General features: G+C 41.6%; 1 protein-coding gene across 8 annotated transcripts in view; it reads right to left on the reverse strand.

Moving 5' to 3' along the window:
- LOC131685173 (spectrin beta chain, non-erythrocytic 1) overlaps positions 1–22,855 on the reverse strand; it is a 418,083-nt gene that overhangs the window by 18,422 nt on the left and 376,806 nt on the right. For 7 of the 8 annotated variants that reach the window (XM_058968702.1, XM_058968703.1, XM_058968705.1 and 4 more), the window contains 4 exons: positions 15,623–16,009; positions 10,529–15,310; positions 10,319–10,464; positions 10,086–10,148 (listed from right to left, as the gene is read on the reverse strand). In XM_058968702.1, coding sequence (XP_058824685.1) covers positions 10,086–10,148; positions 10,319–10,464; positions 10,529–15,310; positions 15,623–16,009 — 5,378 coding nt within the window. The remainder of the gene's footprint in view (positions 1–10,085; positions 10,149–10,318; positions 10,465–10,528; positions 15,311–15,622; positions 16,010–22,855) is intronic. The other variant, XM_058968701.1, reaches the window with a different exon arrangement.

The raw sequence follows: 22,855 nt of genomic DNA on the forward strand, positions 1-22,855 counted from the left end.
AATATATTTTTTTTCAATTTTATCAACGAAAACGTTATTATATAAAATATTTTAGTAATGCTTCCGAAAACTAGTATTGTTTTGAAGTGTTTCAATACATTTGAAGGCTCAGTATGCAAACACTGTTAAAACACGATTTAATTTTTTGAAGCGAATTTTCAAAGCTTTTTTCTCGATTCGATATCATTGCGTCTTCGGCCCTTTGGTCGGTTCATGATCGATATTACCCTAAGAATTAAGAAGCAAACGTGTAAACGGCCGAGTTATTAGCGAATGAGAAAGTAAACAAAGAGAAACTGTCATTTGCACTTAGGACCATTTGACATGTGTTGATGAGATCGTTTCATGTTATTTTTCGACGCAGACATATAATTCATCAAAATATTTTGCTTGAACTACTTAAGATTTCTGACAACTCATTTACAACCACATATGAAAACTGAAGTCAAAGGAAATCGGAATGTTTTCATCACGAAATACCTAACCTCAACCGATTTTTTCAGTGCAAAATATTTTGTTTTCATCAGGAAATAATTCAGCGCCTTTTCTTTTTTAACGGGAATAGAAAGGTCAATTGCGAGCCGGTATCAAAATTTACCTTTTTCATTCAGGAAGTGTGAGGTTCTGAGAAGAATTTAAAAGTTACTTGTAGTGAAAATTGGCGACAGACCTCGACACCTGCCAGTATGTCCGTTGGGTACGGTGGATCCACTGCCGGAGCTAATTGGCTCCCCAAACGGACCTCGGCGTGGAGAGAAATCCCATCACCGCTCAAGGAAACGGGTATCGGTATCGGAAGAAATTCCGCCGCCAAAGAACTCTCAGTCTGAGTAAACCGAACTCACCGCCGGGAACTATACGAGTAGTTCGCGGCAAAGTAGGGTTCCAAGTGGCTCACGGAAATCGGAGCCAAATGGTTCATGGAATCAGGAGCTAAATTGCTTTCGGTGATTTACCGCTGGTGCATATTCGAGTGAAGTGGCTGAGTGGCTCAAGTACGCAGAGGATTGAAAAGACCTAATATATAGACAGAATGACGGAAAGCAAGAGGAAAGTAGAGAGCTGAATGGATGGATCAAACGAGGCTCCAAATTGATAATGGAAAGCTCGTGAATAAAAGAAAGAGGTGATATGAAAGCAGAACAGTGATCCATCATCGACGTAACATTCTGCAATTCGTCGCTGAAGAATAACATGAATTGGCAACTAGTACACACATAACGACCACCAGGCAATTCACTATATCATTGGAACGGTGGAACTGTACTGTAACGCGGAGGACTTTAACAAGGGCCGAAGTACTTCGTATAGACAGCAACGGCTTATGAACGCCGCTATCGGAAAAACCAGTGAGGACATTTGACGTAACAGTGCCGAAGTAATTGGAGCCGAGGAACTGCTGGTGTCCGGCGTATTGGGCAGGTTCAAGCACCTCCCTGCTGCCTGCCTGAAAGCCAGAAAACACGTTCAGATAGCAAGATCAGAAGCATTTAGAGAAGAGCGTAAGGTGGTAATCCGGATGGCTAGGGCCGTTATTGAATGCGAAATAGTGTTAAGTAAGTCCACCTGCTACTAGGAATTATACAGAAAAGTTGACACCAACCCTTGGGGCAACGCGTATCGTGTCGTATTGGCCAAGATCAACGGTCTAACGAGGGCAGCTGAAAGGTACGCTGACAAATTGAAAACTATCGTGGAGGGTCTCTTACCGAAGCACGACCCAATCGCATGGCTGCCAACACCATACGTCAATACAGTCGGTGGAAATATTGATGACAATCTGGTCTCCAACGACCCGTTCCTTACAGTATAAAACGGACTTAAAGCGAAGAAAGCTTCCGTCCGGACGGTATCCCCAACGTGGCACTGAAGATCGCGATCCTAACGTTTCTGGACATATTCAGGACAGTGCTATGGTAGTGCTGGATAGATGTAAGATCCAGAAGCTGATGTCGCTGCCAAAACCAGGATGCCACCAGGAAATCCAGCATCGTATCGGTCTATATGCCAGCTGGATACTCTTGATAAACTTCTGAAAAGGGTCTTCCTCAACAGTCCGACGAACTACGCTGGGCGTGAGAACGGCAGAGGCAGATTCCGGAAAGGAACCATGACGGTGGACGCCATCCACACGGTCATTACGAGCGCGGAGAAAGCATTGAAGCAAAAGAGAAGAGGTAATCGCTAGTACGCCGTGGTTACGATCGACGTGAAGAACGTGTTCTACGTTATCAGCGTAGCGCTGCCCAGAATGCGGGTCCCGAACTATTTGTGCAAGGTTGTTAGAAGTTACCTTCAGAACCGAATGCTGGTCTATGAAACAAACATGGTCAGTGGTTGATTAGGGTCACGGTGGGAGTACCTCAGGGCTGCATAAAGGGCGAACACGAAATTATTGCGACACATTCAACAGGGCATAACTTTTTTACCATTGGGTAAAAATCAACCAATTTTTGCACACTTTCTCATTGATGTGTATTGTTTACATGCTGTCAAACTCGAAGTCGTGTTTTTCGATTCAACGAAAATGAAGGTGAACCAACGCGAGTCGAGAGAACAAATTCTTTCCAAACACCTGGAATTTCCTGACCTGTCGCACCGGCAGTTGGGAAAAATGTTGAACATTCACCATTCAACCGTCTCCAGAGTGTTGAAGCGGTTCCAGGAGCGGTTAACGTTGGACCACGGCAAAGGAGCTGGAAGAAAACCGGGACCGGAGAATAAAAAGACGGAGGGAAAGGTGAAGCGGATGATTAAAGCAAATCCCAACGTCTCAAGCCGTGATTTGGCCATAAAGATCGGCATGTCGCAGAGCTACGTCCAGAATGCAAAGAAGAGAGCTGCACTACATACATACAAGGTACAGAACTTCCCAAACCGCGATGAGCGGCAACAATCTACGGATAAAACTCGGACACGGAAGCTCTACGAGAAGATGCTGCAAAATATGGCTACCGTGTGATGGACGACGAAACGTATATAAAAGCCGATTTTAAGCAAATTCCGGGGTTGGAGTTTTTCACCGGCAAGAGCAAGTTTAAGAAGGAGAAAATCTGCTGGCCATCTGCTCTTGCGGATTGAGGAGTGAGCCTTTCGTGACAAAGGGCACAGTAAATGGCGAGATCTACAAATCTGAGTGCCTCGAGAAGCGCCTTTTGCCGTTCTTGCAGCAGCACGACGAAGCTCCGCTATTTTGGCCAGATTTGGCGTCATGCCACTATTCTAAAAGTGTCCTGGAGTGGTATGAGGCCAATTCTATCCATTTTGTTCCAAAGGACATGAATCCACAAAACTGTCCGGAGCTGCGCCCGGTGGAGCAGTACTGGGCAATGATGAAGCGGGAACTTCGGAAGAGCAAGAAGACAGTCAAAGACGAGATTGACATGTTAAGAAAATGGAAAAAAAAACTGAGAAACTGGTATCGGATGACACTGTAAAGATTTTGATGGAGGGCATCAAGCGAAAATGCGTTCAATTTTACACTCAAGGCTCCATCGATTAACTTTTCTTTTGATTTTTGAAGTAAATATATGTATAAAACTACCCTAAAATTTTGGTTTGATTTTAAACATTATAAGAAAATTGGCATGACATTTTCGGTGTCGCAATAATTTCGTGTTCGCCCTTTACTCGGCCAAACGCTCTGGAATATAATGTAAAACGGAATGTTAACACTGCAACTGCCCAGGAGGGTTCGATATCCTCAGCTTTGCAAATGAAGTTGTCCTGGCGATAACCAGCGATATCCTCGAAGAAGTGGAGATGTTGAGGGCAGAGACAATAGGCATCGTGGAAACCTGAATGGCTGATGTCAAGTTGCAGCTGGCTCACAACAAGACGGAGGTAGTACTGTTCAGCAACCGTGTCGTGACCAGCGTCGACGGACACTCAATTCCATCGATGCGTACGCTGCGACACCTTAGTGTGATAGTCGACGATCGAATAAATTACAACAGCCATGTCGACTATGTATGTGAGAAGGCTACGACGACAACTAACGTATTGGCAAGGATCATGCCGAACATCAGAGAAGCAAGATGCAGCACGAAACGTCTGCTGGCGCGTGTCTCATAATCAATACTGAAGTATGGCGTTCCGGTCTGGGCTGCCGTGCAGAACTCATAGCGGAAGCGAACGAAGTTGACAAGAACGTTACGCCTACTGGCTGTTCGTGTCGCGAGTGCGTACAGAACGATATCATCGGAGGCGGCAAGCATCATTTCCGAGATGATTCCCATGTGCATCACTCTGGCTGAAGACGTGAAATGCTACCAGCGGAGGAATACATGAAATGAAAGAAGACTGTTCAGAGCGGACTCGTTGGCTAAGTGGCAAGGAAGGTTAGCCTACCAGCTCATCTCAGATATGTCGGTGTGGGTGCATAGGAAACATGGCGAGGTGAACTTCCACTTGACGCTATTCGCGTTCGGGCACGGATGTTTCCGGAAGTACCTGCATCGGATTGGACATACTTCGTCACCTCTTTGCCCGGAGTGTGTGAACGGGCCAGAGACGCCAGAACAAGGTGGTTTTCGAATGTCCTAGGTTCGAAGAAGTTCGAAGGGGTATGCCCGGCGCGACAGTCGACAATATCGTCGAAGAGATGTGCAACGATGAGCATATCTGGGGTGCGGTCAACAGAGTAGTGTCGAGTATACTGTTCTCTTTGCTGAATTCCACAGCTGCTGTTCTGGCCAATTCATTGTTTTCCCTTAACTCGATGGATTCTGCCCAAAACACTATAGGTACATTCCCTACGTTATCATCAAATCCAGTGTTCTTCTCGTTGCATGTACGGTATCTTCTCCGAAAGTCGGCTCGACCATTTCATGATTTTCGTTATCGTAACCGTAAAATTCCTCATATTCAGATACCCGCGACTCTTCTTTTATCTCGGGCTCCTCCTGAATGCTAGACTGTTATTCTTTCGTTTGATTTTGGAGGTCGATTTCTACAGTATCTTCAACACTTTCAACGGCAGGATCGTTTACCATCTAAGAACCATCGCTATGTACCCAAAAAACGCCCTTAAATCTAAGCACTCCGCGTGACAAACCGCCGAGTTGAGACGATTAAAAACGACTAAAAGAGCCGCTATGAAGAAGTACTCCATGTTTGGGGGCTAGTGCTGCGACAACACTACGTGCATGTTAACCAAGTCTATAAAAAGACATCGAAGCGTTGCCATGCCGATTACTTGCGAAACGTGCAACGTAACTTTAAGTCCGAACCAAAAACATTCTGGAAGCATGTAAACCAGCAAAAAGAGGAATCCGGGTTGCCTTCAACGATGAGCTATGGAGGGCGTATGAGCTCTAGTTCACAGGAGATTCTTTGAGCTCTATCAATATCAACAATAATATGGTACAACTTGCGATTGAAAAAATGAAGGCTTTAACCTCGGCAGGCCCAGATGGTATACCAACTATTATTCTTAAAAAAATGCTCTGCTGGTCTAATTGAACCTCTTTGTCATCTGTTTCAACTGTCGCTAACAACCGGAGTATTTCCCGAACTCTGGAAATCCTCCTTTATGTGTCCAGTTCACAAAAAAGGTGATAAAGTCGACAACTGCCGCGATATTACAACGCTAAGGGCAGTTCCTAAGCTGTTTGAAATGACTGTGGTGGAATCCATGTTGAGCCATTGCAAACAGTATATCTCCGAGACTCAGCATGGATTTATGCCGAAACGTTCAACATCTACGAATCTTCTGTCGTTCACAACATATGTGACAGATGCCATGTCTGACGGCCTTTAAACTGACGTTATTTACACGGACCTTTCAGCTGCATTTGATAAGATTAATCACGCTATTGCAGTGGCAAAGTTGGATACACTTGGCTTTGGTACTAATATTCTCCGCTGGATGCAATCGTATCTCGGTAATCGTCGTCTGGCAGTCAAGGTAGGTGAAGAGTTCTTCGTTCTGGCATTCCACAAGGCAGCCATCTCGGTCCATTGATTTTTCTTCTGTATTTCAACGACGTCAACTTTTGTTTAGAAGAACCACGGTTGTCCTTCGCTGACGACCTCAATTTATACCACAGAATCCGGAATACTGATGATGTAGCCTTTCTTCAACGCCAACTGGTAACCTTTGCGGAATGGTGCGAAATCAACCGAATGACCCTAAATCCCAAGAAATGCACGGTCCTTACGTTCTCCAGGAAAAAACGCTAATTCATTTTGAATACTGTCTAGCAGAATCAACGATTGACAGAGCGAATTGTGTCAAAGATCTTGGAGTTTTTCTCTATGAACAACTGATGTTTAGGCAGCATATCAGCTATATTGTCGCAAAAGTAACACGCTGCTTGGGCTTCATTATGACAATATCTAAGCACTTTTCAGATATTTACTGCTTGAAATCTCTTTACTGCTCACTCATTCGTTCAACACTGGAATATTGTTCAGTTGTGTGGAATCCTCATTATCTCAACGGTGTCCATAGAATTGAGACAGCACAGCGCAGATTGGTTCGGTTTGCCCTTCGTCGATTGTCTTGGCACAACCCTCACCAGCTGCCAAGTTACGAAAGTCGTGGTTTGCTTATTGGACTAGACACATTGCAAGAGCGGCGGGACCTATCCCGTGCTATGACGATTTCGGATATTTTGCGCGATCGAATCGACTGTCCCGAACTTCTTAATGCGATAAATATTAACGTTCGTCCTCGTTCTCTTCGCAATAATATATTCCTCCGATTATCTCTTCGCCGGACTAACTATGGAGATAACGGTGCCATCATTAGTTTGCAGCGGACTTTCAACAGAGTGTCATTCGAGTTTGACCTTCACATTACACGTTGCAAATTGCAATCTGATTTTTTAAATATATAAAGAAATTATCATTGGAACCACACTGTGTTGATATTAACTATAAATAAATAAATAAATGAATAAATAAATAAACAAACAAATAAGTAAATGAATAAATAAATAAATAAATCAATAAATAAATAAATAATTAAATAAATAAATAAAAAAATGTGTATGTAACTACGCGTGTGTAGATTCGATTTTACAACCATGTCTCCATTCGCATATTTGCGTGCGATCTAAGATGATCGCGCGGACCTTAAATCTGATACTTAATTTTCAGTGTACGCTTCAGATGCTAGAAGCTAGTGAGTTCTCCCATATCAATGGAACGATACGTGGATATGAGCTTCATTTTTTTCTGATTGGTCCAATTGAAGGCATGGACCCCCGCTGCTAGGACCGAAAGTAGGAGCGTAATCGACTCTGATAGCGCGCGCGTTTGTAGGTTTCACCGTTGACATCACGTTTGTACATTTGTGAGTGCTAAAACGTTCACTTAGTCACCGGGGTGTTATCTTTTCTTGCTAGATCGCGGGCGTTGGTGTGCGTGAATGATCCCGAAGAGCTCGAGTGTTTGTATGTAAACGTGCTGAGTGCTAAACGATAGAAAGCTTCCCCATCACTAGTTCCCAGTCATGTCGCTATGGAATGCGTTGTTTAGTGGATATGAGCGTTATTTTTTATTGACCGAGGGAGGGACTTCCCAACGTGACCGATTCATGATCACGCAATTGGTTGGTTATTGCCTGAGATCGCGTTTGTAAATTCATAAGCACTAAAATGTTCACTTAATTACCGGGGTTCGTAAGTTCGTAAGAACGTGGGTATAAATATGAGTCATGTGTGGGTGAGCAGATTTGTCTTATCGCGAAGGTCACGAGCGTTTGTAGGTTTGGAATGAGAGATATTGTGGATGTATATGAGAAAAAATGCAATTTATTGTGTTAGTGAGTGTTAGTATGAAACAAAGAATAACAACATGCCGAAAAGATAAAAAATAAACAACGAGATTAAGAATAAGTGTATAAGTTAACCGAAAATCCAAAAAAACTGCGCAAATTCAGCAGAAAGTAATTTGAATCCACCTAAAATCAACAAATTCTATCTAGAAATAGATAAATATTATAGGGATTGGCACCTATAAGTAGGTAATTCCTACTTAATGTATGGGTACTACACCAGTACAAACTTTCTAGTAAGCACGTAGCCAGAGGGGGCGCTAGGGAGGTGAAGTCCTCTCCCAATTTTTTGAAAAATAAATTAAAGCAAAAACATATTTTCTGGTGACTCTTAACAATCTTTTCTCTCGTTTGGTTCGAACAAATCAATGAGAAAATGTTGAGGAAGATTGCTATTTCAAAACCACCGGTCACGATACTCAGTGTGCTTTCTGCTTTTTTCAACAGTTGTTACAGCATTTAATTAGCAAGGGACTGGAAGATGAAGTATATTATTCAATATTACCGGCGACTTAACTTTATGTCTGCTACCGTAGGAGTCAAGATCTTTTGGCATTAGAAATACGAATCACCTGAGTCTACGGCATGTCCGGACAAGCGTAAAGTAACTTGTTACTTCATGCTGTCGGTTCTAAGCTTGCATATATGATCCTTCTACGCTTTTCTAAACTTTCTCCCTTCAACTCCTTGCTCTCCCTTGAGTACTATGGCTCTTAAAAATGAAAAATATACTTCACCTTCCAGTCCCTTGCTAATTAAATTCCGTAACAACTGTTGACTGATTGACTCAATAGGTCGTTAACAAAAAATGGTTAGCAAAAAATGGAAAAAATATATTTCTGCTTTTGCCCGAGCCAGTGCAAAGCGAACGACTAAAACAGTTCATTTCGTATTGTATGCCTCATTGGAGGAATAAAAAGAAACTATTACTTTAATTCTTGCTATGGCGATCTGTCGAGATTAGTGAGTCGCAGAAGCATGAAGTGGTGTTTCAGACAAATACGGAGGCTGTTGACTTCTGGCCTTTTTGATAGACCGAACATTTGTGATGTGAAACATTTGCTGAAGGTGAAAATAGAGGTTAGGCTTACGGAAGTCGCCTTTATTGAGTTCTACCATACCACGCATATCATTAAACAAATTGGCCCAGGCGAAACGAGTCGTTTTGCATAACACCTTGTAATATGTGGTTGTATGTGTGACAACACTATAATTAAGATCCTCATTTATATGGGCGACGAGAAAATCAATGCTCGGCTACAAAATTTGATACTACTTACTGGCACCGTAGCCATTAAGTAATTCATTTGTAAGAAATGGAATTCATTACAAAGGAACTAGTTCCTGGTATTTCAAATGGCGTTTTTGATGTGAGAATCCGGGTGGACCAATCCATTTCCTCCTACCTGGCCCTGCACGTACAAACAATTACAAATCATTACACACATGACATCTGTTACTATTACATCTTTGCACATCCACAGTCTCCAATACCTTTAGCTGAACCACAAACAATTGCCAAGTTTGTGGCAGCTGTTTCAAGAATATTGAAGGTAAAAGCTGCGTCAAGTACCTCAAAATCGACAACCAGCACCATCATTGAGGAAGTTCACACTCGTGATCCGTGAGGGAAAGAAACAAGGAAGAAATCAAATGCTCTCAGACATGAAAGCAGTAACCACGATGATGACACGGACATGTACGAGTTAGAATCGAACGACCACCAAGACGCTGTACGTGGGGATTAAATCTCCACTGACTTGAATTAGGTCATGGATACAATAAGCTCACTCATAGTAGCAGCAAAGCCAGAAAGTTATTTTCACTACTCTTCGTGGGTTAAAAGGGCACCCACGTATCGTATCGCCTTTACTAAAAGGAGGAGGTTTTGGAAGGACCACGGTTGAGACGCAACATACCTCAGCCGGTGGCCATTTTTTGGTTTCTGTCATCAACTGTCGACGTTCATACGCATGATATGTTCATGCTATCATGGTCACTTTTGTCGTGGTATCTTCACCATTCAGACATGTTATTCTAAATTGATATTTTACCTACTGAATAATTTTAATTCTTTTTGTTTAGATATTTCTAAAAGCCAGGGGTTTACTATGATAAATACAGGGCAATCACTGTACCGTGTACGCATTACAAATGAAATGTTATTATGACATCAGTGAAAAAATGACAATTTCGACCATATGTTGTAAACCAATAAACCAACGTATACAAAGTATGGATTCAATAATGGATTGCCAGCCATGAAGGGACGACACTCATAAGCGCTGATTACTGCGGTTACCGAATTTGATCATGGTGTTCAACGACATCCAGTTGGGCCTCGGTGTAAGCGGGTTGCCTTCCTCTTTAGTTTCAGATTTATTGAAAGGTAGAGAACATTCCCGATAGCATGCAATAACAGAGAATATAGAAAGGAACGGAAAGATATGTAGCTCAAGAGAGAAAGCAGAAGATAGACAATCATTCAAAAGATATGCCCCGTTCAGTTCACGAACTTGGCGCATCCAAACATACCTCAACTGTTCTTGTCGCTTTTCGATGTCCGCGACGTATGGACTGTCACTGCTGATGAGCTTCTTGGCAAACTCCTCGCACTGGTTGAAACGCTCAGCACCGACTTCGATGCGATGTTTCAGGTCGTCAAATTTATTTTTCAAGATCTACAACGAAACAAATTATTTTTATAAAACCTAAAATAAACACACAATTAATTCCAAAACTCACCAATAAATGCTCATAATCATGGCCATAGTCCTCCGAGTTGACGGCCTGTTCCTGCTCCTTGATCCACTGCTCCAGATCGGCAGATTCCATAAAGTATTCGTGGCGATACAGACTCTCCATCAGGCGTAGCTGACGCTGGGCGGCCAGTTTCTGCAGGGATTTCAACATCTTCTCGATCAGCTGCTGCTTGGCGGCAATCGTCTTGCTATCCGGGTGCTTGGAAGCTACCATAGCCGAAGCAGCATGACCCATTTCCGATACAATACCGGAGTAGGTGTCCAATTCCAGTTCGATCGTCTTATGTTTGGTAAGCAATTTGGTTGCGGAGTCACGATCGCGACCGTAGTCTGTCGAACGTAGGACGTTGTTACGTTCACCCAGCCAGGTTTCTATCTCTCCAGCTTCGGAAAGGTATTGCTGAGATTTGAGTGATAGCTCTAGCTTCTTCGAACGTTCGGTGGCTTTGCCCTGCAGGTCGGCCCAAGCCAGTTCTAATGTGTGACAAAGTTCCTTGACCTTTGCCGTTTCCGGATGATGTTGATTGATCAAGTTCTCCGCTGAAGTAAGTGTCTTATTAATCATCGGCTGGTGGCCCTCGATTTCTGCCTCCAGCTTTTTGTGTTTCTTGTACAGGCTTTGAGCTTGATGTAGGTTTTGTCCAATGACTTCCGAGCTGGCGGCTGGTAAGTGTTCATTGATCCACTGTAGCTCAGCATCAAGCTCGAATACAAACTTGTGAAAGCGTAGACTTTCCTCCAGCGCTTCACGTCGCTTAGCTGCCGGCCCTTTCAAGTTTGCAAACTGATTCTGGAGCTTTTTAGTTTCGTTCTTGATGTTATTCGCGTCGAAATGTCCTTCATGGGCCATCTCCTCCCCAGAGGTGACCAGTTCAGCGACCTTCTGTTCCCACATGCTGATGTCGTCCTCCAGATTTTGGTGCTTATTCATCAAATCCTTACAGCTGCGTAGATCATTGCCGACTTGTTTACTTTGCAAGGTAGCATCCAACTCCTCAAGCTTACTCTTGGCATCCTCGATGTTCCGATTGTGTTCCCGTTGTAAGGAAGCCTGCTCCAGACGTCTTCCCTTCTCCAGAGATGACGAATTTAATTCCTTCCACTTTTGATTTACCGCCGCCAGCATTTGCGATACTTCGTCGGCTCGGTTGTTTGTCTTGATCAATGCTTCACCTTCTTTGTTTACTGTTCGCAGCTGCCCTTCGTTAGCACGTAGTTCTCGCTCGAAAGCCCGGTGTTTCTGTAGTTTTCTCGGAAGATTCGTCAAATCCTTATAACTCTCATCGCCAGCAATCCTGAATTTATCCGCCAGCCAAACGCTCAAATCATCCACGTCAGCACAGAACTTCTGAAAGTCCTTGGATGCTTGCAGTGCATTGCGACGCTTCTGTGCGAGATTCTTGACCTTTTCCCTACGGGCAAGAACTTGATCACGCCGCTCAGCGATGTACTTTGAGTCGTAATGATTGTTTCGGATCAGCTTATCGGCACCATCGGAGAAATTTTTCAAAATTTTATCCTGAGCACCGAGAGAGTTCTCGAAATCGGTGTGTCGTTTTAGAATAGCTTCGACGTCGTCCAACGAATCGCCCAGATCGCCGTACTCAAGATACGCCTCATGGCTTTTAGTGGTTGCGTCGATTTTGTCCGCTTCCCGGTTGAATATCTGCAGCTCAATGCACTGCTGTAGTTTCTTTTCCTTGACCTGCCAACCTACGTGAACAGCTTCCTGTTCGGTCGCCAGTTTCTTGATCATTTCTGGAACTTCAACGAGGCTAGGATTGCGTTGTTGAAGCTGATTTCCGAGTTTAGCTAGCTGCTGGAACTCATCGTCGTGTGCTTTGATTTCTTCTGCAAGATCGTTATGCTGTTTGAGCAGATTCTCAGCTGTCTCAACGTCCCGGGCAGTCTCTTCTGCGTTCAACTGATTATGAACACCTTCGATCCAAGCTAGTAAGGCCTTCGTACTGTTGGTGAATATCTGCTGACCTACGGCATTCTCCAGCCGAGAGCGACGTTCTTTTGCCTTTTCCTGGACCTTTCTCCAAAGCCCTTGAATGTCTTTTTGTTTTTCTGTGACGTTATCCCGCTCAGAGGGATACGAATTCTTCACCGTATTCCCGAGAAGATTAACTCTGCTGACCTTCTCCTGAACGGGAGCAAGTTCTCTTTCCAGGTTTTCGTGGCGTCTTTGCAGAGCTTGAACTGTTTTCAGATCGGGCCCTACTTCGGCCGTGTCCAGTTGAGTCATTTTCTCGTTCATCCAATCGATGGCTTCTTCGCAAGTGCGATTGAACAATTCCACGCTGGAGGCTCCCTCCAAGTTCTTTTCCTTCTGTCCCTTCAGATAGTTCAGATGTTCCCACATCTGATGAATTTGGCGCTGGCGTGCCTTAACCTTGTCCAGCTGGGAGTGGCCTTGGCGAACAAAGTCTTCCACATCAGAATCAATAGCTTCGACGCGTTTGGAAGAAGCCGACAAGTCTGTAAGGAAAGTCTCGAACTTCCTCTTGGCTGATTCAACATTGTCCTTGGGATCGTCCGTCCGGAGCATCTTCTCCTTATCTTTGATCCATTTTTCGAAATCGTCACATTCTCTGTAGAAGCGGAATAGACAGATGGAATCTTCCAACAGTGCTCGTCTTCTTTCGGCCAGTTCTTGAAGCTGATCGTACGTGCTGTTGATGTGCTTCTGACGTTTGTCTACACTATCGTTGCTATCGATCGTATCATCCCCGTCCGTTCGACGTTTCACCAATGGTTTGACCTGACTAATCTTTGCTGGGCGAACTCGTTTCACCGGAACGACCTGTTTGACCAGAATGGTTTTCTTCACCTTCTGCATGGCCTTCACTTTTTCCGCTTTGCGGATCAGGCAAGGTACCGGACGTGCCTCGATCTCTTTTACGTAGTTAGCTGGCACGAATCCTTCCGAACCATCTAATTTGCGTACGTTCCACCAATCGGGATTTGTCTTATTCTGTAAAATCATGAACTCTCCTTTGGCCATCTTCATTCCCTGCCCGTCGAATGGATAAAGAGCACGTACATGCGGTAGCAACTTATTCTCTGTAACGGTCTTATGTTCCAGACGTTCAACCGGTTCTTCCTCCCAAACTTCTTTCGGAACAAGGCGAGTTTCGTTGACCCATTCTTCCTGCTCTACTTCCTGAGCTGGTTCTGGTTCCGCTGATAAGTCCAGCGTGCAGATACCTGCTTTTATTAGCTTATCAGCTTGTTGATTAAGGTTCAATATATCTCCGGAGTAGGCGTTCAGTTCACCCTGTAGATCACGATGGCGCTGAAGAAGAGCCTGAGCTGAAGGTTCGTCAACTCCAAAGTCGTCCGAGGCAACTAGAGCCATCTTTTCGTTCAACCACGAATCAGCTTCGTTGGCGTCAGCATAAAACTGGTACGCTTCTGCAGCATCGTCCAGCTGCCTTTTTCGTACATCGACCAGATCTTCCAGGGCTTTCCAGTGTTCTCGAAGCGAATCGATCTTGGATTGAACATCGCTTCGTCTGGGGTGTTTGTCTGTAATCAGCTTTCGGCCAGCTTCCTTTATTTGTATTGTCTTCGGTTTGCGAACCTTCATTTCGTCTTCTAGGGCTTTATGTTTTTGTTGTAGCGATACAACCGCTCGCAGATCTTTTGCAGTGATCGCGGCCTTGCAGATGCGTTGTTTATCTACCAACCATCCTTCCTCGTTTTCGTGATCCTCCACGAATTGGTAAAAGTCTCGAGCCTCGTCTAGACGTGCTCTTCGTTCTGCGCTACATCCCTGTAGTTCCTGGTAGGATTGAGCTAGCTCTGCCAGTTTTTGATCAATCTGGCTTGTATCTTTTGATCCCGATTTCTTGAATGCTTCACCCTGTCGTATATACCTGCGCTGGGTTTCACCCAAAGTGGTGACTTGTAGTTCCAGTAGCGAGTGTGCCTGAAGCAATTCTTCAACTCCCAATAGATGCGGTCCCACATCCTCGGATGCAAATTGAACCTTCAATGCCTTAATCGTTCCCATCGTCGCGTCAATCTCCCGCAGCAAGTTCAGTAGACCACTTAACTGCGACAATTTGCTCTTATGATTCTCCAGTAATTCTAGCAATTCTTTCCATTTTGTGATTACTTCCGTTTCTCGATTTTTAACTCCTTCTTTACCGTGATAGTTTTCGTTGTGTAGTTCATTGCACATGTCCGTCAGGTCATTGAATCGATCCGAACGCGCCAAAATATCGGCCGAGATGGCCTCGTGTTTTTTCACTGTTGCATCCACCTGGCGCAGATTTGCTCCGTACCTCGGATCCGACAACACCTGAATCATTTCGTTCAGATAACCTTCGCGTAATACTGACTTCTTTTCAAATTTATAGTTCAACTGTTCCAGCTTCTCCTGGCGCAGCAATTCATCTCGCAGTGCCACCTCCCGATTGTGCTCGGCATTTTCCAGTGCCCGCCACGCCTTCTCGATGTCGTTGATCATCTTGCCTTCCTGGGGTGTATAGTGGGGCTGGTTTAACGATTTCAGCAGCGTGTTCACGTGGAAGTATAACGCCTCGATCTCCGATCGTTCCTTGTACTTGGGTGGTTTCTCAACGGTACGGTACTCTTTGAAGGCCAGCAGCTCTCGCTGGATGCCCTCGACCGAATTGGGAAAATTTCGCTTCTCCAGCGCGACCGTCTTGGTCCGGATCCAGCTCAGCAGGTCGGTGATTAGGTTTTCGAACTGTACCTTCTTCTTATCGGCGTCCATCAGTTTGTTGACGATCTGTTTCAGTGGTGGGATCGAGTTTGATAGTAATTAAAAGAAAGTTCGAAAGTTTCTCATGTTAACCCTCTCTAAACAAGGATGCCTCCCGAGTAGCAATTTTTGTTACCGCAACTACCTCATAACCAGTTTGCAACAAAAATTCCATGCATTTCTTGTTGCAAATTGGTTATGAAGTGGTTGCCGAAACAATAATTGCTACTTGGGCTACCACTCTTGCGGGAAACTGCTTAACCTTTTCAAAACATAGTAGTTAATTTGAAGAGTGATGGACCTGCTTTAGAGACGATGTAGAAGAGGAAAAGTACTTACATTCGCAATCCGTTTGCCACCCTTCTGTTCGTTCTTCATCCGAGCAAAGGTGTGGTAGTAGCTCGCAACGTAGGTTAGGATCGATTTCTCATCCGGTCGGGTCGTATCGATATCTTCGGCGTCCAGTAGCTTGGGGATTCCGAGCTCTCGGTCGGCCACTTCGAAGGCATGGTTAAGGTTCTCGATGTTCCGCCCGGGAAGCAGACTGTTATAGTCGAACAGGTCCGGTCGATGCGAGTGAATGAGCGCGTTGAAACCCAGTCCGGATCGCCACGAGTTGGTGAAGTCGGTAATGTGCACATTCTGGTAGCCCTGGGTTTTGCGTTGGCACCACAGCAGCAGGGCGTCTTTGGCGGATTTCTTCTCCGACGATTCGTTCTCTTCATCCTGTGGATAGAATGGATGAAAAAATTAGTGCTGGAGTTGCAGAGGTACAGGAATCTCTGCGAATTAGGAAAATTAGGAATTTTCATCAATATTCGAATTAGGAAATTTCATCAATATACCAATGCCTCTTATTGCATATTGATTCATATCCCATCTGATCAAGACGTTCCAAGAGCGTAATACAACAATAATAAGCATATGTTTGAACTACAAATAGCAAAAATAATCATACATATGTTTGAACTACAAGTATAGAAAGTTCGGAAGTGACTGAACCGTTACGACAAACAGAATACGATGGCCAACAAATCTGTGTTTGGCAAGCATTTTGTGTATGTGGAAAAATAATTCAGGTTTTCATTACATTTGGGACTGTCAAAGGTCAATCCACAGAATCAAACCTCTCCAAATGCTCTGACACTGTTATGGTCGAATTTAGCATCTTTCACTAGTACTGAACAAAAAATGTAAATCTTCAAACAATCTAGAACTCGAAAAAATTTGAGCCGTCTTGAAGCAAAAAAAAATACTGAAAATCTTTGAAAATGAACTTGAACACCACAAAATTGCAAAAAATAAGCGATCCCGTTCCTTTTGTTACTAATAATTATTTTTATAGGTGAACAGTAGGGGGAGGGAGATAGTAATTATTATTTCAAATGCACTATTTAGTTCATTTCCTACGTTTTCCTGTGACGGAAATAGTAAACGAGTGTGCAAAATGTCTATTGAATGCGATAACAAAAAACCTACCTCAACAAAAAAATGTGCTAAAAAGGAAAATATTACAAACAGCCGTTATTTCTGTTGATTCTTGCTTAGAATGAACATTATATCGATTGATTTCATGGTTAGAAAGATTCGAAGAAATGTTCATTGGAAGAGAATATGTGACTTTTTACGAAATTGGCTGTTGATTTTATCCAGTTTCATCACATCAGGAATGCGGTTCTGCTCATTATTGAATTATTTGGCTAAAATTATTGTTTGAATTCTTGGATTAAACGTTTATATCGGCAGATGAAGGGTATACGTTGATGAGAACCAGGAAAATATGAAAAAATCAACGAAAATGAGACTTCTTTTAAAAATTAAAAGAATTTTTTTTATTCAGGTGCAAATTTCTTTGCTCTACAAGTTAAATTTCTTGAAAATATGGGATAATAATTAGGAATTGTTCGGGATTATTTTTATATAAATACAAAGGGGAATACATTTTACAGGCTATTTTATAAGGAAAATAAAAGACATACACAAGGAAGATTGATTTCAACATCAGAGTAACATGGACCGTATCAGGGAAAGTGAATAGAAGTAATAATGAAATTAAACTTGCAGCTTTTGGCAAACGGAAGGTCACTGTCAGAACATCTAGCGATAGAACACTAGGCACACCACCACATTTAATGTCGCGATAACCGTCACCACGTGCGAGAAACCGCTGTTTACGACTCCAATATGCCGGAGATGCGCATTCAACGTATAATGATTGGACATGACCCGAATGAAGTCACAATCTTCATCCATTCCCTTCAACCAAGGTTTGTTAATACCTTTGGGATTCCTAAACTACTATTGCTCTACGAAATTTGCCACTTTTCGAGCGTCCTCTGACAAGAAATTTCGGTCACGATTTCGAATTTTGAGAAATTTCATAAATATCACCTAAGTATCCGCCTTCTTATTACCATTCTCATCGAAGTCCCCCAACCTTCTCATTACCCGGAATGAAGCATTACGAAAGAACTCAAGCTAAGGTTATCTGGTATGAGTTTTTCAGATAAAACACGCAGGAACTCCCATGTTATCCCCAAGAAATACAAGGAGTGCTTCCCATGCTCCATCGAACGGAGAGCCTCCGTGGAACTGTAACGATGTGGGCATGGCATTGCAGAACAGCCTCTTTTATGATCGCCCTCACCACTAATGTCACAATAATTAGCATAAAAGCGATGCATTGTTGTCATGATCTGGCAAACGTTATCGCGAATATCTTTGCTGTCAAACAAATTTATGTGTTTAAAGAACAATCATTACGGTCATATACAGTATTATCATTTCATAGTGAAACGTCTATTGTTTGAATATGGATCTACATGCTCGCCGTCCCTGATTCCGTGCAATCCGATAAAAGGTTGAATCGAATACACAACGTCGGACCACAACGTAGCCACCAGACGAAACACTGTTTCTCTCGTTAATCCATCGACGAACCGGTGCCAATAACTGCGTTTTTCAGCTTTCATCAAGTTTTTCGTTTTTGTTTCTAACGTCGAATATATTTGGAAAAACTCGGGCGTCTTTGTAGCAATTTTCGCCTACAATTCTGAGCACTTTCTGTCCACCATAGAGTGGGAGACCGCCCACGATTGTTCGCGCGCCGGCTACTCGTTTCGTCTGACCTTTCCTTAATCGCAGTGTCGAGAATCAAACCAGGCAAAACCTTGTACGATTCCACCGCAGGAATTTCTTGTTTTGATTCGATTGTTTTGTATATAACGGAAATAGTGGTTGAGTAGGAATTCGTGTTATTACTACCGTATTCAAGATGGTCATATTGAAATTGTCGCAATCCGCTGGCATACCGTGAGAGTTGAAGTCTTCTAGTTAGAACCAGCTGAGGTGCGATGTACGTGGAAACAATATCAATAACCCCTTGCCATTGATTCGAACTTGACAAGCGACAGCTTCACTACCTGATATCGAGTAAAGGTCAATACGATTGAAATAATAGCACATTTTGATCCTTGTAAACGCTCCTCCATAGTGTTTTCTTGGCTTTGGCGGATCATGTTAAAATTGTGGGGAATCTACGTCGGAAATAAAACCTGAGAAAAAATATATGGACTGAAAGATAGGATCACTTGGGGTTTGTCAAGTCTTATGTGGAAATTCCTGCTAGTTTCTAAGATTTCCGAGACCAGGAGTCACTTACTTCGGTTTTGTAACAGCATCCATCAAGGGGCACTATCAGTCCTTTAAGAGAAAGTTTAGGAAAGGAAATAGTTTTCCTCTTTCGAAAATTTATAGGCACATTAGAAGATATTCCCTCAACGGGATTTTCAGACTTTCGCGCTTTAGTGAACCAGGAAGTGTAGAAATTAGTCGTGGCCGGTGGTGTAGTCTTCTTTAACATTTCTTTTAGGAGCATTCCTTAAACGAATGATTTAGTTTTACTCCGCATTATTTATATGCGGGATATGTCAAGAAAGCAAAACGAGCCCCGTTCAAAAAAACAAAGCTTAGAAAAGCAGATCCGGCGAAAGTTAGAACCTTTTGCCGGATCTGCTTCGAAGCGATTGAATGAGCCTTCCTAGCTTCGACCAACCTTAGCATGTGTACCGGGACGACCAGGAGAAAAGGAGGATCAAACAACGGTATAGGCCCCAACAGAGAGAAAACCCTCAAGCGATTCCCAGAATCGTATAATGACGACGGCCCGCGTCCTTAAGGTGAGCGCATATCCCTTTAAGAAACATATCGTCGCTGTTGTGCTATCTTCTGACAAACACAATTTTTGGGTAAACTGAGTTAGATATGCCACATTACTTGTCTAAAAAATCTCTACAAAGTAGCGTTTTCAGAATTTTGACATTTTGCTTGGTTACTGAGATATAGCGAGAAACGTGCTGACAATTTTTTAATTTTTTGCTTCAAATTACCGTGCCTGGGGAATGGCTCAAGTTATCTAGATGCATAATATGTTTTTATGTGTAAAACTATCTAAGAAACAAAATAGCATCATTTTCATTTTCAAAACAAAAATACACGAATTGTGAGAAAAATGCAGTTTAAGTTTTATACTGGAAATATAGCATATTTTGCAACACTGAAACCAAAAATAACTATTTTTTTCTAAATTCCCTGACTCATTTCCTTCAAAATGCATCTCACCGATTGTTTATAGACCAAATGAATCCAAAGATAAGAATAAAAGTTAATAATTGATGCTTTATTTTCAAAGAAAATTTTTCAAGCACGATTATGACATGCTATACAAATTTGGTCATCAATACACACCTATGACACGTGTATATGCGACTTTTGTTTAATTTTATAGTAAAAACTCGCAACATATTCAACCGATCTTCGTAATATTTGAGAGATTAATACAGAAAAGATAGAAGCATCAAATGTCATAGAAGCATCAAATTATAAGTTTCAATATATTCAATCTCAAACCACAGACTAACAGACATAACACTGGAAAACAATGCTTCGCCCGCTTTAACGGTCATTTTAAATATATTTGTAGTTGGGACTGTGGCCATATTTTGCAATTATGGCGCCACTGACATATGAGCAAGCGTATGGGGGATAGAACACTAGGGGAAAATTGTTCTTAAACCTGAGGGGAAACCCACCAGCACATGAGTGTTTGGGACTGTGCATAAAAGGTGGAGCTAATGATCTGGGAAAATTTCCGGAGCGATGTTTTTGAGGGAATTCCCTCATAGTGTTATGTCTGTTAGTCTGTGCTCAAACTTTAAAAATCGTTTTTCTCGAAATGTGCTAAATGGCGCTTGTCATAAGATAGCACAACAGTGACGACCGACATATGACGAATTTCGCGCCAACTCGAACAAATGTTGGCAGCACCCTCTCAGATTTTAATGAAACTTTCTGTACATGAGAACTTTGTCACAAAAAGCCACTTTGCATACTTTGTTTTTCCAAAAATGATCTAGACTGTCTTTTGATAAGGGCCAAGCCTTTTAAACCATTTGATTGGAAGATTGGAAGTTTGGAAGACTGCATAAATTTTATGAAACAATTGACAAACTTTTCTAAAATTTATTTTATGTCTGATGGAGCAGCAGAACAATACAAAAATAAGAAAAACTTTGCAAGCTTGTGTAGATTCCAGTCAAAGTATGAGTTAAGCGGAGAATGACATTTCGTTACAGCATCCCATGGAAAAGGACCCTGTGATGCTATTGGTGACACTCTCAAGCGAATGGCAAAAGGAGCCAGTCTTGCTCGCGACTATGAAAATACCATAACAACTCCCCGAAAGTTATATAACTGGGCAGTTGAACAAACTGATAAAAAAATATCAAAAATTAATTTTCTGCTACATATTCACTGAACAGTACATCAAAATGTCAGAAGAACACGAAGAACTGTATAATAACGCCAAAACTATATCTGGTACTCAGAAATTCCACAGTTTTGTGTCTATTCCTGTTGGCAAAGTAGAGGCGAAAGGTATTCTAATTCAGAAGATGAACCAAAAATATTTTCGTTGTATAGGAATAATACAAAATAGCATGCATGAAAATAGTTTTAAGACAAATGTTTAATAAATAAAAATAAATAAATAATTCTGTAAAATTGTTCTGGTGGTTATTTCTTTCCCTGATCCTCAGCATTAAACTAAAAAATAGAGAAGAATAATAGAATATTTGTTTAATGACATAAACACCTTTCAATGGGATTTTTGATTAAGGGATTACATACCTTTTTGTGATAAAAATGTTAAGAAAGTTTGATATTACGTAAAGGCATAAAGCAATGGTTTTTCCCCGAAACCCTTTTTATTTAAGAGGTTTGCGGTGATCACAATTGAAGACCAATAGATCATCTAAAATCCCAAAATTCGAAAAAAAATTATTAGTATATGAGTATTCCTCGTACCTTAACGATTAGTTGAATAAATAATAGTTTTTTCTTGCATTCGAAAACGATTTTAATAAAGAAAATCATTGTTTTAAGCCTTAAAAATTGTTTTAAAAATCTAATCCATGAAACAAAAATCTATGCATAAAACAGGAATCTATTAAGTACGAATAATTGAAAAAAATAATTACGATCAATTGAAAAAAATACGAAAATCTATTGAGTAGATTTTCGGCAATTTTCGAGATAATCGAGTTTAAAATTTCGAATTACCACTGCTCTTGGTAGACGAAGCGCGCTTGGAACTGCTGTAAATTTCGATCTAATTTGGGAAACATTCTCGAAGAGTTGTACTTTCAGATAAAGTAATAAAAAACTTCGATTTTATGAAAAATGAAAAGGTATGTAACCTCTTAATAAAAATATACTTAGTTGGTAAAGTAGACAATATCTTTTCACAAACTGGTTTAGTTTTCGATAAAATTACACTGGACTTTCATTGGTTTAGTTTTCAATAAAAATACAATGAAGAAAAAAATTCAGTTTGGACAAGGAAAAGTTTTTTTAAAATATTTTTTTTCCTTGAAAGTGCCCAACTTGAAATTTTGACGGTAGGTATGGAACATAATTACCTATCTTGGAACAATATTTCATCCAAATCAAAAATGGGGCTTTGGCTAATTTTGTGAAAATCACTCCTACAACATTTTTTTTGTAGGATTTGTCATTTTTAGACTACAGGTATACCTCGATAGTACGTACACTTTCGCTTCGTTTAGTGTACGTACTATCGAAACGTACGTACTATCGAATCACAAAAATAATTTTCAAAATATTACTTTTTATGTTTAATATTGCATGAAAACTTACAAAAATATGATTTATCACTGAAGTAATCCCCATATTAGTGATAAACTGTTCAATCACTGTGTACTTGGTTTTAGAAGAATGGTTTGCTACAACCAGAATGGTTGAAAATGGCATGTAAAAGCATTTCCTCGGACTTATTCAGTTCCTTGACTACGTACGATTTGTCTGAATTTCGCATAAAATATTCTGAATTTGTAAAAACAAACCGAAAGGAATAAGATGCCTCTGAATATTGTAGGATATTCGAGAGTTATTGATAAATTCTTTGAATTATATTGAACATATTGTTTTTCTATTCATTAATTTTTTAAATTTAAATATATTTGCAATGGCGATTAAATTTTAAATATATTTTAT

The sequence above is a fragment of the Topomyia yanbarensis genome, chromosome 2, assembly GCF_030247195.1.
Source record: "Topomyia yanbarensis strain Yona2022 chromosome 2, ASM3024719v1, whole genome shotgun sequence".
Lineage (NCBI taxonomy): Eukaryota > Metazoa > Arthropoda > Insecta > Diptera > Culicidae > Topomyia > Topomyia yanbarensis.